Source organism: Myotis lucifugus, unplaced genomic scaffold, assembly GCF_000147115.1.
Source record: "Myotis lucifugus unplaced genomic scaffold, Myoluc2.0 scaffold_649, whole genome shotgun sequence".
Classification (NCBI taxonomy): domain Eukaryota; kingdom Metazoa; phylum Chordata; class Mammalia; order Chiroptera; family Vespertilionidae; genus Myotis; species Myotis lucifugus.
Genome location: NW_005871697.1, coordinates 337,711 through 353,189, shown reverse-complemented (window position 1 = coordinate 353,189; position 15,479 = coordinate 337,711). Strand labels below are relative to the sequence as shown.

Genomic DNA, 15,479 nt, shown 5'->3' with positions numbered 1-15,479 from the left:
TCGGCATTTTTTTTTTGAATGGCACATAGCCCTGATAGCCAGATGTTTCTGCTTAAAGTTCATCCCCAGCTCCGTCTGAGACCAGCCAAGCAGAACTCAGGAGTGCCAACCCTGAAGAAGATTAGTAGCTGCTCTTTCCTTCAGAGCCTGCTGGCCAGCGCTGTTGCCATCTTGGGCTCATTGAAGCTGAGGGATTGCACCGATCATCCAAGGAAACAAAACCGCTATTCTCTGCAGGCTCCGCGCCCGCAGCCAGACAGCCGGCAGCTAAAAGCAACCCTGGGGCTCAGACCTTCCCCTGTCAGAGGGCGCCCTTGGGGAGCATGCCGGGCAACCGAGAACTCTCCCCCTGCCTGATCCTGGGGGGTGGGGGGGAGACGCCCCCTCCGCCCTACCACCCACCAACACCCGCGCTTAAATGTCAAGTGAGAAACGAAGCCCATTTGGCCCGCAGACTGGAAAGCCTGGACCGCGTACTTCCCGATTCACTTTCATTAACTTTCTGGAAAAAAGGCAACAAACCCAAGCAACATGTGCTAACAGCCCCCACGGCCTGGGCCTGCTGGGGAGCGGGGGGTGGGGGGTGGGTTTGCATTCCTTCCCTGGGGAATCAGCTTCAAGTCTAACCTTTTATACCAGGGGCCTGGCCGGGGGCATTTCTGCCACCTGATTGGAGGCTAGAGGCATTCAACACTTAGCCCATAGAGCAATTCGAAGCAGAATGAAGTCAGATGGGTCCAGCTGCTGATTCTGGGTCTGCCATCCTCCCCTTTTTATATCCCCCCCCCCCTCTCTCCATAGGAAAGGGGCCTAAGTCAGGGCATCATTTCTGAGTTGAGACCAGCAGGATGAGAAGTTTGCCAAGCAGACAAATTGGGCTGGGAAGCGTGTTCTGGCCCAAAGCGCTGAGCGCCTAATGTGATTAGGGGATGACAACTGGCTGGCCACTGCTAGGAGCCACAGGCAGGGTGTGGTGAGGGAGGGGCTGCCCTGGAACCCAGGCCCACTGCGAAAGGCTCGGATTCTGAAAGGCTGACGTTTTGTGCTGCAGACGAGGATTTCGCAAACTTGAGACTTTTTTTTTTTTTTAAAGCTCTTTTTTTAAAAAAATATATTTTATTGATTTTTTACAGAGAGGAAGGGAGAGAGATAGAGAGTTAGAAACATCAATGAGAGAGAAACATCGACCAGCTGCCTCCTGCACATCTCCTACCGGGGATGTGCCTGAAACCCAGGTACACGCCCTTGACCGGAATCGAACCTGGGACCTTTCAGTCCGCAGGCCGACGCTCTATCCACTGAGCCAAACTGGTTTCGGCAAGAGACTTTTGACATTTGGGGCTGCATCACTTTATGTTGGGGGCGGCGGGGAGGACCGTGCTGGGCACGTTGGGTGTGTAGCAGCATCCCTGGCCTCTGCCCACTAGATACCGATGGGCAGTCTCCCATGTGACTTGCTGGTCCCATAGGGCAGCCATAGGGCAGTCCTGGGCACAGGCTGGGATGGACAGAACAGTCCCCGATGGTGTGGGGCTGTGGCCAGGCAGCCAGGGCCCGTCTCCCTCACTGTGCACCTTCGGGACTGGCCAGTGGCTCAGGCCTTGGGTGTCCTCCCTGACCGATGGCGTCTTCCCTGGCCCCGGCCCCGTCCTCCTGGCAGGCGCGGCGTCCTGCACCTCCACGAGAGCGGCGGCATTCACGACATCGGCCTGCCCCAGTGGCAGCTCTTGCTCTGCCTGATGGTGGTGGTCGTCGTCCTGTTTTTCAGCCTCTGGAAAGGCGTGAAGACGTCAGGAAAGGTAACGCCTCTGTTTCGCGTTCAGTCGGCCTCAAAACAATTCATTTTTTCTCGCTGCAACTGTTAGTCAGTGAGAAGAAAAGGTGGGACGGGACGCACAAAGCCTGGGTTTGCTCCCAGCTCCGCCCCTGTCTCCCTGGGAGACCTCGGACAAGTCCCTTCCCTTCCCCAAGCCCCGGCTCCCCAACAGGAGGGGGTGGCCTCCAAGCAGACGAGGGCTCCCACACGTTTCCACCCAAGCTCCTTTCAGGGACTTGGGGATGGGACACCCCAAGGGCCTTGGGGACAAGCCCGTTGGTCGCCGGCCACAAAAAGCGACCTATTGACCTGTGTTTGATGGACCTTGAATTCTGGGCTGACGCTTCATGCACATGTTCCCTCCTACTTCTGGCTTCGCTATAAAGCCAGTCATTCCCCCTTCTGGGTTTTTTAGTAAAAGAGAATGCTCTACCTTCCTAATGCCGAGACCCTTTAATATAGTTCCTCATGTTGTGGTGACCCCCAACCATAAAATTATTTTCGTTGCTACTTCATAACTGTAATTTTGCTACTGTTATGAATAGTAATGTAAGTATCTGATATGCAGGATGTATTTTCATTGTTACAAATTGAACATAATTAAAGCACAGTGATTCATCACAAAAACAATATGTAATTCTATATGTGTTTTCCGATGGTCTTAGGCGACCCCTGTGAAAGGGTCGTTCAACCCCCAAAGGGGTCTCGACCCACAGGTTGAGAACCGCTGGGCTAGCTAGTAACAGAGTGCATTGCACACAGTATAAGGAAGTGCTGCCTGGCGGACCTGGTGTTTTAGCAGAGCAGCTATATGTCTACGTGTATTTTGTCTCAACACAGAAGGTATTTCGTACCATGAGGCCTCATGGTCACAGAAATGTAAGAGGCTGCATCAGTGGAGGAAGGAAATTCTTTCTACCGAGAGGGTCTGCAAAGACCCCGGGGAAGGTGGCGTCTGGGCTGGGTCTCTAGGGACAGGTGTAGGTGGAGACAGGGTAGAGGGAAGGGGTTTTCAATGGGTGGAACAGCCTGAGCAAAGGCAGAGGTGCGGAGGTCCAGGCTGGCCTTGTTCGGCCTCTCAGTGCCTTTCCTGGGCAGCAGGGGAAGGGCTGTCCTGGCCTCCGCAGGTGGAAGAGCTGAAGGTGTAGGAGCCTCACTATTGCCGCTGGCCTGGGGGGTGGGCGGGGCGGCACCCCAGGCTTCTAACGCTGCATTGCACCCCCGTAGATTAAGTTCCCTCCAGCCATGCCGGAGGGGTAGGGCCTGCCCCACCCAGTTTAGCACTTGGCCAGGGCGGAGCGTGAGTTGTCTGCAGGGAGAGTGATGCTGAAGGGAGGAGGAGCTGAGCGTGCTCGGTCCCTCTCCGCAAAGGGACCTCCGGAGGAGTCATCACCCCGGTGGGAGTCACGAGGGGTGGCTCCCGAGAAGCCCCCCACGTGGAAACACGTCAACAGAAGCCACAGCCCCCATTTGCGTCAGGGCCCCAGCCTGTGGGGAGGGACTGCACACAGGATATTCCCGTGCCTTGTCTCTAATTGTTTTCATAAACCTCTGGCTCCGGAGACAAACAAGAGCGAGCGTTGCTTATTCCTTCCAGATTGCTTCTGGAACAGGACTGAGAGCTTTCCGTAGCTCCCCCACAGCACAGAGCAGCCCGAAATGAATTGCACATGTTCACACTTCCTGCCTTGGCACGTGCAAGCTCCGTGCCTGGGAAGATGTGTGCTCCATTGCCCGCATGTGGGACGGTGGGGGGAGGGTGCCCTCTGATCCAGGGAAAGAGGTTCCCCCAGACCACACACTCGGTGACCTTGACCCATGGGCCACCTCAGGGCAGAGGGTGGAGGTCTGAGTCAGGAGGTAGCCCCCAGGGAGCCGGGCTGGCCATCCGGGGTCCTGCCTGCCTCCCCATCTCACAGCCCTTGGCTGACCTGGCTCTTTGCAGCCACAAGCCTAGGAAGCCGGCACCAAATGTGGACCTAGAAGATACTTAGGGGCCACCTGTGCCCATCTGCTTGTAGAAATGGGGAAATGGGGGTCGAGAGAGGGACGGGGGGTTCAGAGCGATCCTTAGCAGGGCCAGAGTGAAACCTGGGTCTCAGATACACAGTTGAGTGAGTGATTGAGCACGTGGTCTGGTGGTCAGACGGCCTGGGCTGGAGTCCAGGTGCTATCACTTCTCCTGGGTGACCTCAGGGTGAGTGATGCTCCCTCGGCTTTAGTGTCTCCAGCTGCAAAGTATTGATCGTGCCGGCCTCTGGGGCGGTTGGGAAGATGGAGTGAGGGGTCCCCAGTGCAGGGCTGGCAGATGGAAGCTGCTCAATAAATGATCCTTGTCTCTCTTTGTCCCTGTCATCAGTCCCCTTGCCAGTGCTCAGTGTGGTTTTTTTTATATTTATTTAAAAGTATTATAAATATATTTTTATCGGTTTCAGAGAGGAAGGGAGAGGGAGAGAGAGAGAGAAACATCAATGATGAGAGAGAATCATGGATTGGCTGCCTCCTGCACGCCCCACACTGGGGATCGAGCCCACAACCCGGACATGTGCCCTGGCCGGGAATTGAGCCATGACCTCCTGGTTCATAGGTCGACGCTCAACCACTGAGCCACGCCGGCCGGGGCACTTTGGGGGATGGGAAAAGTCAGAACACCCTCTCCACTTCTGGCAAAGTTACGGGATCAGAGGGAGAGAAAGCTGAACCAATTCAAAGCAATCCTGAGTTCTAGAGTCTTTAAAGGAAAGATCCTTTTTGTTAACGTTTGACTTCAAGTCGTAATCCTAGCCAAGTCTTCTCACTAATTTGTCAGCACGGGCTGGCCTGGCTGGCTTTAGTGACCCTGGGATCCCGTTACGATGAATAGCATCATTTGCGTAGGAACGATGAATGGGCTAAAATATTTACAGCTCAGCGTTTTCTTTTTTTTTTTCCTCAGCCCGCCACTCCCCACCACACCAACCCTTCCCACCCTCAGCATTTTCTTAAGTAACATCAGTGTGTTCCCCTCACCCCATGAATCTTAGGATGTCTTCATTGTTAGTGCAAATGTCCCTAAACCCCAGTTCAGGGGATCACCAATGAGAAATCACTGGAGGTTTGTGCCGCGCCAGCACGGCCAGGGGTGAACCTGAGTGGGGGCGGCTGAAAGGCCTAGAAAAGACAGACAAGAGAATGAAAGCCGGGTCTCGGTGGGACGCTGCTTCTCTGAGAGACAGCGACGCCGCCCACAAGCCGTGTCTTTATTTTATAGCAGATGCCACGAGGCAAAGTAAGGGCGTGACCAAGATGTTTACAACATTCTCCTGGGTTTCAATCCTACTCAACTATATGCACCTGAACTCTATCAAGCCCACATCACTCAGGCACATGGGGCCACGTGTTCGGACCATAGGTTCAAGCTCACAACTACAGCTGTTGGCTATAATTGTGCTGGGAGGGCTCTGCCCTCCAAGCTGGGACTTGCACGTGGCCATGAGAGGACTGTGCCCTCATCAGTCCAAGGCTTGAACCTGTCAAAACTGTAGCTTGTATCATCTCTGTCTTAGGGGAGACCTTAGAGGTGACCTTGAGCAGTGCTTCTCAACCTTTAGTGCTCATAAGAATCACACGGAGGGCTTGTTAAAACTCACATGCCCGGGTCCCTCCCTGAGAGTGATTCTGTGGGGACGAGGTGGGAATTGCATTTCTGACGTGCTCCTGGGTGCTGTTGCTGCTGCTGGTGCAGGGGCCTCACCTTACGTGGTCGGCAAACTGCGGCTCGCGAGCCACATGCGGTTCTTTGGCCCCTTGAGTGTGGCTCTTCCACAAAATACCGCGTGCGGGCGCACGTACAGTGCGATTGAAACTTCGTGGCCCATGCGCAGAAGTCGGTTTTCGGCCTGGGCGAGTCTATTTTGAAGAAGTACTGTTGATATTTGGCTCTGTTGACTAATGAGTTTGCTGACCACTGCCTTAGGCGATCCTTTGCCTCATGCCTGGATCCGAGCAAGGCTTACACACCTGCAATGACAGGGACCTCAACCCCTTCCCGGGCAGCTCATTTCCTCCTTAGAGAGCTCTGTTCGTTAGAAAGCTCTTCTTCTTAAGGAGCCAAGATCTTCCTCATTGGGAGTATCAGCCATTGAGTTCGGCACCCTGGAACCATGCAAATTCTAACCTGTATCCACAGAAACACAAGGGTGGAGAAGAATTGGGATTTGAGGGGATAGAGAGTAGGGTCTTCCCCTGGGGCCTGATGACTCTTGCCAAAACCAATGGGCCCCTCATTGTTCTTTTCATCTCATGCTCAGAGATAGACCAAGTCTGGCTTCCCGTGGCCAGAGAGTCACTGCACGTTGCAAATCTGGGAGCAGAGGAGCCTGGGGTGGGGCTGACACAGCCCAAGGGCCCCCTCCCCTCCCCCAGCGTGCAGACAGGGCGCACGTGAGCATGAGCGAGCTATTGGCCAAGGATCCAAGAGCCTCCCCCTCAACACAAGCTCTTAGGCAGCAGAACGCCCCTGCCATTGATCCTGAGAACTTTCAACAAGACTCCGATCGTTGACTTGGAACACGTGTGCGTGGGCAAAGCTTCTTGATGCTTGACTGCAGTCGGACTCAGCTTAGTCATGCCCTGGTGTGTTCCTGGGGAAACTGAAACCATGTTGGAGCCTCAGGCAGGGCCAGTGCAGGGCTGCCTCCAGACCCCAGGGGAGATTCCTCAGAGTCAGACGAGGGATGTGGTGGTCTGGTGGGTGGAGTGGTGTTTGGCTGGGCTGGGTAGTGGACCTGCAGCTGTTGACATGAGTTATAGGGGAACACAGCAGTTAGGACCCAGCGAGGATATCTGAGGGCGCTCCTTGCGCCTGTCACCGAGGAGTTAGGTCAATTTGGGAGAATAAATCCAGGACTGGTGTGAGGCCGTCCAGATGCAATGACTTCACTTTCTAAGGCATGTTTTCCTCCTCGTTTGTTTTTTGGCAATTTGTTCTCCTTGTTCCTACGCCCCTGAGGGAAATCTAAAGCCTGTATCTGCAAAGACCCCCCATGTTGCAAGGGAGGGATGGGGGAACAACTGGATAACTTGAAACAGAGGAGCCTAATTCCTCTATTGATTCCCTCAGAAGATATAAACAACCACTGATTCACTTAATTACTCCGAGTCATTTGTTTATTTATGCATTCGTTGACTAACTTAGTCATTCACTAACCCTCTGATGTATTACTGACCCACTCACTCATCTATCTACCCACTCAACCATGTACTCACTTAACCATCCAGCTATCTACTTAACCGTCTACCCAACTGTCTATTCAACCATCCACGGCAGGTCGTGTGGATCACGGCCACGCTGCCTTACCTGGTGCTGTTCGTGCTCCTGGTCCACGGCATCACGCTGCCTGGCGCCTCCAACGGCATCAGCGCCTACCTGCACATCGACTTCTACCGCCTCAAGGAGGCCACGGTGAGCACCCACGGGGACCACCGCCCGAGGCCAGGACTGGGGAGGCTCCTTGGGGAAGGCAGCCACAGGAACTCTGGCCCCAGCTTCCTGTCTGGGCTGTGGCTTCTCCACCTGACGGTGCGGATTGGATTTGCACCTGCAGGTCTCCACCAGCCCGCCCATCTCCGATGGCTGGGATTCTGTGGTTCTATTGGGGGGCCTTTGTAGACCCCTCTTTTCAAGGGAATGATGCTCTGTCCTGGGGGTTACCTCTACCCTGTGCCATGGCCCTCCAACCCACCTAGACACCCCAGTCCTATTTCCATCTCTAGTCCCCAGCGCTAGCCTTTGCCACCAACCCATGATGACCGTGTCAGGGGCAGCATTAGCCACAGGGACACCTAGACCCCCTCCTCCCCACAGAAGCCTGGACAAGATAACCAGGCATAGAGGCCGGGATCTCTCTAGCACAGCGGTTCTCAACCTGTGGGACACGATCCCTTTGGCGGTCGAACGACCCTTTCACAGGGGTCACCTAAGACCATCCTGCATATCAGATATTTACATGACGATTCATAGCAGTAGCAACATAACAGTGATGAAGTAGCAACGAAAATAATTTTATGGTTGGGTCACAACACGAAGAACTGTATTTAAAGGGCCAGAAGGTTGAGAACCACTGCTCTAGCACAAGGGCCATTTGGGTGTTTATCATTCGCAGACCATACAAAATTATCAGCTTAAAATGTAGCCTGCTATACTCGGTCACCTCACCCCAATGCCTTGGCAGGGCCAGACCAAATGATTTCGAGGGCCTTATGCGACCTGTGGGCCGGATGTTCCCCACCCCCTGGGTGGTCATGAGGAAGCTGACCCTGGAGGAACTTCATTTGATGTCCTGATTGTAAAGAACGTTAATACACTAGCCGTTGCAGGCTGTGTAGATGGAGTGAGGGCAAAGGGCCAGGACCCTCTCAGGGGTTATGGGGATGGCATCTTCAGAAAGGGCATATGCTTCCTGGCAGCTCCTGCCAGCCCACACAGGGGTGACTCCTGGGGCCGGTGGGGTTTTACTTCTTCCATCTTTTGAGTGATGACAGCACATGGCTGGAAGCCTGGAGATCTGAGCCAGCTCCGATCGGAGATCTGCTGCCATCGCCATTCAGACCTCATTTCCCTGGGTCTCAGAGCATCCCTTCGGGGGCAGGGAGAGGGTCCCGTCCTCGCGGAAGCAGCGGGTGATGGCTTTTGTCTGCTCGTCTCAGGTATGGATTGATGCTGCCACTCAGATATTTTTTTCCCTGGGGGCTGGATTTGGAGTCTTGATTGCATTCGCCAGTTACAACAAATTTGACAACAACTGCTACAGGTAAGACCCTTCTTGCGGCTCTGAATCTGGGGATGGACGGTGGCAGGGATGGGAGACGGGGCTCTGGGCTGGGACAAGTCAACTTTTCTTCTGGGATTTCTTCCTCCGTGAAGTGACCACCTGGGTGTTCCTGAGCACCAACATGGCCAATGGGCACCTCTGATGAAGCAGATGCTGGGGGAGAGGAGGAGAAAGCGGAAGCCACTAGTGCTGGGATGGGGAGCTGGGACAGAGGGACACTACTGCGTGGCTTTCAGAGCAGGCAGCACTGTCTGTCTGTCCATCTGATGCCCAGGCAGGCAAGGATGGGATGTCTAGGCTGGTTGCATGAGCGGTGAGTGCCTGGTGGGGCATCAGAGTCCGCACGTGGGCACACATGGGGCCTCCATTGCTCTCTGTCAAAGGCTGAGGACAGAACCACAACCCCTCTAGGACTAGGCAGGGTGGGATGACTGGGTGCCCGGGGGGCAGGCTGTAGGAAGGCTAAGGAAATGTGTGATCCGCCTTCTGACGGGGGATTAGCGAGAGCGTGGAGGACAGGGCTGTGACAGGCAGACTCGGGATGGGTGGCATGCATGAAGGGGATGCCATCCCCCCCCCCCCCAAGCAAAGCCAGGGAGGTGATAGCTTGTGGGCCAGCAAGTTGACTGGTCGACTTGTCTGAAGAGTGTGTCTCAGGGGCTCATGGGACATGAGCCTGCAGGAAAGCTTGGCTCATCTTAGCTCCCGGGTGCCTGGGTGAGAAGTGGGGAGACCCTGGGGAGCCGTGGGAAGTCAGCTGAAGGAGATGGTGACTCAGTTCCCCAACAGGAATTTGATTCCAGACTTTGGTCTCAGAATATTTCATCCAGAAGCTGTTGACCTATCCCTGCACCTGCAGGTCCTCACGCAACGAGGGCAGGGCCCTGGGGCCTATGGGCCAACAAGGCCACTGGAGGCGTCGGAAGCTGCAGAGCCCATAGGTGGCCCAGTGGTCCCTGAGCAGCGTCGGGAGAGCCAGGTGACTTGAACTAACAGGGATTCTTCCCCCCCCCCCCCCCTAGGGACGCCCTGCTCACCAGCACCATCAACTGCGTCACCAGCTTCGTCTCGGGGTTTGCCATCTTCTCCATCCTCGGGTACATGGCCCATGAGCACAAGGTCAACATCGAGGACGTGGCCACTGAAGGTGGGTGGGCAGACCGAGCACGCGGGGGGAGCGGGGCTGGGGAACTCACCTCACTCTGCAGGCTGTGGGACTGAGGGCTGGACGCGGAGGTTTCCAAACTGCCCACGTGACGGACCCTCTTGCATGCCCACGTGACGGACCCTCTTGCAGTCTGTCCATGGGAATCCCAGGCAGTCCCGGGCCCTGCGGGTGTGGCAGGACCGCCCTCTGAGTGCCTTGCAGCCGGACAGCTTTGGGAGCATCCGCTCTGTGCCAGCAGCCCCCGTGCTGAGCACTCGACATGCCTCCATTCAGTTCTCCCACGTGAGAGTGTGAATAGACCCACTTTAGAGATGAGAAAGCTGAGACCCAGGCTAAGTTGCCCCAGGTCACCCAGCTGGCCAGGCCAACCCAGGGGCCTGTGTCCTTTCCTCCTGTTTCCCATATTCTCGTGGCCACAGAGGAGCTGAGGCCTGGGGAGGGGCTGCCTCTAGTGGCCCCTGCGGAGCTTGTGAAGTAAGAGGCTCGCTCAGGGCAGGCAGGAGGAGGGTGCGAGGCGCTGCCCTCTGGTCTGGCTGCCGGGGGCCTGCCTCCCTGGTGCCTGGTGAACTGCAGGCCAGGGCTGGCCTCGTCTGTCAGCTCACACAGGACGGACCAGGTGCCACGGGCTGGCCTGGGGCCCACGGGGCCTTCGAACGCTCTCCGCCCACCTGCAGCTCAGACCCCCTTCCCAGCAGTGCTGAGGCCTGCGTGTTTCTTGCAGGAGCTGGCCTGGTCTTCATCCTGTACCCGGAAGCCATCTCCACCCTGTCGGGGTCCACCTTCTGGGCTGTCGTGTTCTTCATCATGCTCCTGGCTCTGGGGATTGATAGCTCAGTGAGTGACCCTGCTCAGGACCCGCCCCCAGCACACACACACACACACACACACACACAGAACTCAGCCTGAAGTCCCACCATTCAAACTCCTAATTAGCAGTCCGGCCCAGAGGCCCTATTTAAATGCAAACAAGGAAGTGAGCCCTCACTCAGAAAGGCAAGATGTACATAGGCCAAAGCCAATAACCAATAGAAACCCATTGCATCCTGGGAATCAGTGACCACCGATGGGCCAGCCCAACCGCCCTCCCCCACCCCATGCAGACAGGACCCTGAATCAGGCGGGTCAGGGCGCCTCCTCCCAGCCAGGCTCCTCCCGTGACTGTTCTGTCACCAGCAGCCGGCACAGGCACATGGGGCCTCCTTCTCGGCTCAGAGCCTTTGTTTTACGCACCTGTCGGATGAGACCGCCTGCCCTCCTCAGAGACCTGTGTGCTCCTGTAGGGTCAAGCCTGGCGTTTGCAAGAAGTCTCAGAGTGGGGCTGGCCAAGGGGTTTCCTCTCTCTGCCTGTCCGTGGGGACATCGCGGGGCAGGGTGCTGAGAAGGGTTCTGAGGAAGGAACCCTGATTTCCCTGAGCAAATGCCTGCCGAGGGGCGAGAGGCAGGCCCGTGGCTGAGCGTGGCCTGTGTGCACCTGTCTGCCCTCCCGGGTCGGTGTCACTTAGGCAAACACGTGATTGTGACTCATTTGAGGCCATAGAATACATGTGCCCATAGCTGTGGGCTAGGAGACGCCCTCTCGCTGAGGGTGGAGCTGGAGGTGACCACTCGGCCAGAACCCCCGGCAGAAGCTCTGCCTGAAGTCCCAGCTCTGGGGGCTCCCCACTGGGGGCCGTCTCCTCCAGGAGACCCCGTTGGCATGCAAATACCTTGCCTGGGGGTTGGGCATTTTACTTCGTTCACGCTCCTGTGGGCTCATCAGAACCCCCGGGGCTGAGTGAGGGGCAGGAGACAGGGGCCGTCGATTAGGGGAGACGGCACTAGCTAACTCTGCACCCACCCCCCTTCGTGTCTGAGTCCTGAGTTTGGTTGGAAGGGGGCAGAGTGGGTGAGAGGCTGGGGAGAGGGCAGTGCCTGCTGATTTCCCCAGAGCGGCCAGGCAGTCGGTGGGAGACCCCGGGAGGCCCCAGGGCGCCCTCCTTCCCGCGCCCACCCTGCCGGGCTCCCTGCAGATGGGAGGCATGGAGGCCGTCATCACGGGCCTGGCCGACGACTTCCATGTCCTGAAGCGACACCGGAAGCTCTTCACATTCGGCGTCACCTTCGGGACCTTCCTCCTGGCCCTGTTTTGCATAACCAAGGTGAGTGGGGCTGCGCTGCTTGGGTGCTGCTTTTCCCTGCGGTCAGACATTCCCAGCCTCATGGGTGGGGCCAGGTGAGCTCAGGGCGGGGCCAGGCACCCTCAACCCCGTGGCCCGACCCCTAGGGTGACACTCCCCTCTGTCGTCTCCCACCTCTGAGCCCGAGGACCTCCAGGCACCCCTGGTGTGAGCAGCAAAAGTCCCTTGACACCCACCTCGCTCTTTCTGGCTGAAATACCCACCGTCAGGCCCGTGACTCCGAGGGCCTTTGTCGGGACGCAGATACGTAACATCAGTACAGTAGCACCCAGCCCTGTCCCCCGCGTCCTCACACGGGGCTCTGAGCAAGAGGGGCAGGGGACGGGGACGGGTGTGTGGTGATGGACGCAACCGTTGGTGGCCATTGCCAGCCGTGGCCTCAGGCGTCCTCCCTCCCTGCCCAGGGCGGAATCTACGTGCTGACGCTGCTGGACACGTTCGCGGCGGGCACCTCCATTCTGTTCGCTGTGCTCATGGAGGCCATCGGCGTCTCCTGGTTTTACGGTGCGTGCTGGGCCCCGCGTTCCTGCAGACTTCTCGCCCGGGCGCAGAGGGCCTTCCGTTGCCATGGCGGCCCCTGGCCGGTGGCTCATCTTTGCATGAACCCCCTTCAGCAGGTGCTGCAAAGGCCCGAAGGCATCCAGTGTCCACTTTGAAAGAGGAGCTCCAGGGGGGGCGTGTGGCTCCGCTGGCTGAGCCTCATCCATGCTCTGAGAGGTCACTGTTCCGTTCCCGGCCAGGGCACATGCCCGGGTTGGTGGCTCTATCTCTGGGAGGGGGCGTGCAGGGCAGCTGATCGATGTTTCACTCTCACACACACACACACACAAAATCAATAAAAAATATTTAAAAATAAAAATAAAAAGTCAAGGGGAACTGGAGGAAGCGGCTGCTCCACAGGTAACTCATTCTAGAGCAGGGCTGTCAGATCCAGCAAACTGAAGGCAAGGGGCCCAGTTCGACTTGAGTTTCAACGCTGTGTGATTGTGCCCGTGTCTGTCCTAGACCAGTGATGGCGAACCTTTTGAGCTCGGCGTGTCAGCGTTTTGAAAAACCCTAACTTAACTCTGGTGCCGTGTCACATATAGACATTTTTTGATATTTGCAACCATAGTAAAACAAAGACTTATCTTTTTGATATTTATTTTAGATATTTAAATGCCATTTAACAAAGAAAAATCAACCAAAAAAATGAGTTCGCGTGTCACCTCTGACACACGTGTCATAGGTTCGCCATCACTGGCCTAGACATTGCACAGGTCGTCCGTCAGCCGCGGCCGTGTCCACCGTCTGAGATTCAGACGTAGCGGGGCCTGTGCTGCAGCTGGTGCCTGGCTCTGCCGGCGACGGGGAGAGGCGTTACCAAGTGCCCACGTGTCGGCACCGTTCCTGCCCCGCACGGCCCATCCCAGGGTTAGTCCTGCTCGCAGTCTTTCCTACGGATCGGAGAGAGATTTCGGTGTGAACCTGGGCCCCTCCACCAGACTGAACTCAGGGAAGTCTCGTGTTTAAGAGCGTGCACAAGAGGGGAAGCCCAGGCTTCCGAGTCAGGCTGACCTGGGGTGTGGCCTGGGGCGTGTGCCTGCCCCTCCCGGGGCCCCGTCTCCCTCTGAAAAATGAATCGGGGGGCACGTGGGTGACACTCTCCGTGAGGGTGTCCTCTCCCTTGTGCTGGCCAGCGGGGCGCCCGTCCCCAGGAGTAAGTGCCAGGGGTGGCCTCGCTGCCCGGGGGCGGGGCCCTGGGCGTGGGCAGCAGGGGTAGCCGCGGTGACAGGCCTGCCCGTGTGTGCGCAGGGGTGGACAGGTTCAGCAACGACATCCAGCAGCTGATGGGGTTCAAGCCCGCCTTACTTGACTTTGTTAAAGTTTTGACCCTACTTTCTTCTTATTAATTGAAACCCCCAACCTACCGAAATTCTCGTGGCTTGAGTGGGGTGGGGTAGGGGGCTCTGGTTCTTAAAAAGCGGTTCTGGGATACAGAACCCTCCCCCGGCAAGACACGGGGACGCTCCGGCCGCTGACACTGTGGGGACGCCCACCCCCGCGGGTCTCCAGCCTGGGCCAGGGCCCTGGTGGCTGTGTGCCCAGCCTGGCCCAGCTTCAAGGTCACCTTTCTTTCTCACACTCCTCCCTCCCATTTCTCCACTCCTCCCCTCCCTCCCTCTCTCCTGCTCCCCCCCCCACCCCCCCAGTTTGTGGTGGTGGTGAGCATCATCAACTTCAAGCCACTCACCTACGATGACTACATCTTCCCGCTCTGGGCCAACTGGGTCGGGTGGGGCGTCGCACTGTCCTCCATGGTCCTGGTGCCCGCCTACATCGTCTACAAGTTCCTGAGCACCCGGGGCTCCCTCTGGGAGGTGAGCTGGGGCCCGAGGGGCGGGGGGGCGCGGGGGACAGCATGGGAGGGGCATGGAGTCATTCCTGTCGGGGTGAGAGGGGAGACTAGGGTCAGACGGACCCCCCACGCTGGCCAGTTGGGTGTCCCCTTGAACCTCCATTTCCACACTGGCAACCTGGGGACAGTAATACGGATCCTGAAGGAAGAGAGAGTGCTTAGCACAGGGCCCGGCACAGGGCCGACATTCTACCCGTGTTCCCGGCCACCGTTCCTGTGGGACTTTAGGGCCAAGTAGCAGGTGGCCCTTATCTGGAGGTGAAAGGGGGGACGCTGGGCCCCGGGGAGGGTGTCCTGGGCCTAGCTGAGGCCGCCCCTTCTCCAACCTCTCCCAGAGACTGGCCTATGGCCTCACGCCGGAGAACGAGCATCACCTGGTGGCCCAGAGGGACGTCAGGCAGTTCCAGGTGGGTGAGCCGGACCTCTGGTGGTGGGGCCGCCGTGTGCTGGTTGCCCTGGGCAGGGCCCCACGCCAGAGTCCCAGAGCAGCAGCAGCGGGCCATGGCTCCCGGGGGTCTGGCGTTCGGTCGGGGTGGGGCTGTCCCCTGCCCCTGCCGGCTCCCGCTGGCCTCTGCATCTGGGTCCGGGCCTGCACCGGCCACAGCTCTGCTGAGCTCTATCTGCACTGAGTTGTCCCCCGGAAGAGTCACCAAGCTAGCTGAGGGTGTTGAAGGAAGCGCTGTGAGCACATCAGTGACGGGGTGACCTGAGCCCTACCTTTTCCCCCTCAGAAACGTGCCTGCCAGGGGCTGGGGAGGGCCCGGTGAGCTCCCTGCTGCAGACACGCTGTGTGACTTGGGGACGGCGCCTTCGCCCTTTCGGGGTGTTGGTGGCCATGAGGGGATCGGCCTGCATGTCCTCGGGGTCCTGGAGGGAAGGGGTGGTTCCTGCTTCCCCTGTGCTGCTCCCCAGCTGGCCCTGGGTGCTCCCCCCACCCCCGCCCGCCCCGGACAGACACTGAGGCCCGGTCTTTCCGCAGCTGCAGCACTGGCTGGCCATCTGAGCCCGCCCCCAGGAGGAGGGGGAGCCCCGCCCGCCAACGTCCAGGTCCAGGCGCCCACTTCGCCGCCACCCAGACGCTGTCCGCTGCCCGGGATCCCTCTCCCGG

General features: G+C 57.8%; 1 protein-coding gene across 1 annotated transcript; it reads left to right on the top strand.

Annotated features, from left to right (window-relative positions):
* The first annotated feature begins 323 nt into the window (after positions 1 to 323).
* Positions 324 to 15,433, top strand: LOC102418731 (sodium-dependent noradrenaline transporter). The gene is made up of 12 exons (XM_006105202.3): positions 324 to 425; positions 1,470 to 1,799; positions 7,125 to 7,259; positions 8,504 to 8,607; positions 9,651 to 9,775; positions 10,518 to 10,630; positions 11,806 to 11,934; positions 12,378 to 12,477; positions 13,768 to 13,838; positions 14,166 to 14,333; positions 14,707 to 14,778; positions 15,351 to 15,433. The coding sequence occupies exons 1-12, from the start codon at positions 324 to 326 to the stop codon at positions 15,372 to 15,374; spliced, it is 1,473 nt and encodes a 490-aa protein (XP_006105264.2). The 3' UTR covers positions 15,375 to 15,433.
* The last annotated feature ends 46 nt before the right edge of the window (positions 15,434 to 15,479 follow it).

Coding starts and splice junctions, on each gene's coding strand:
- LOC102418731 (XM_006105202.3), top strand. CDS start 324: ATGCCGGGCAACCGAGAACTCTCCCCCTGCCTGATCCTGGGGGGTGGG. Junction 426..1,469: donor CACCCGCGCTTAAATGTCAA/GTGAGAAACGAA, acceptor CTGGTCCCATAG/GGCAGCCATAGGGCAGTCCT. Junction 1,800..7,124: donor GCGTGAAGACGTCAGGAAAG/GTAACGCCTCTG, acceptor CATCCACGGCAG/GTCGTGTGGATCACGGCCAC.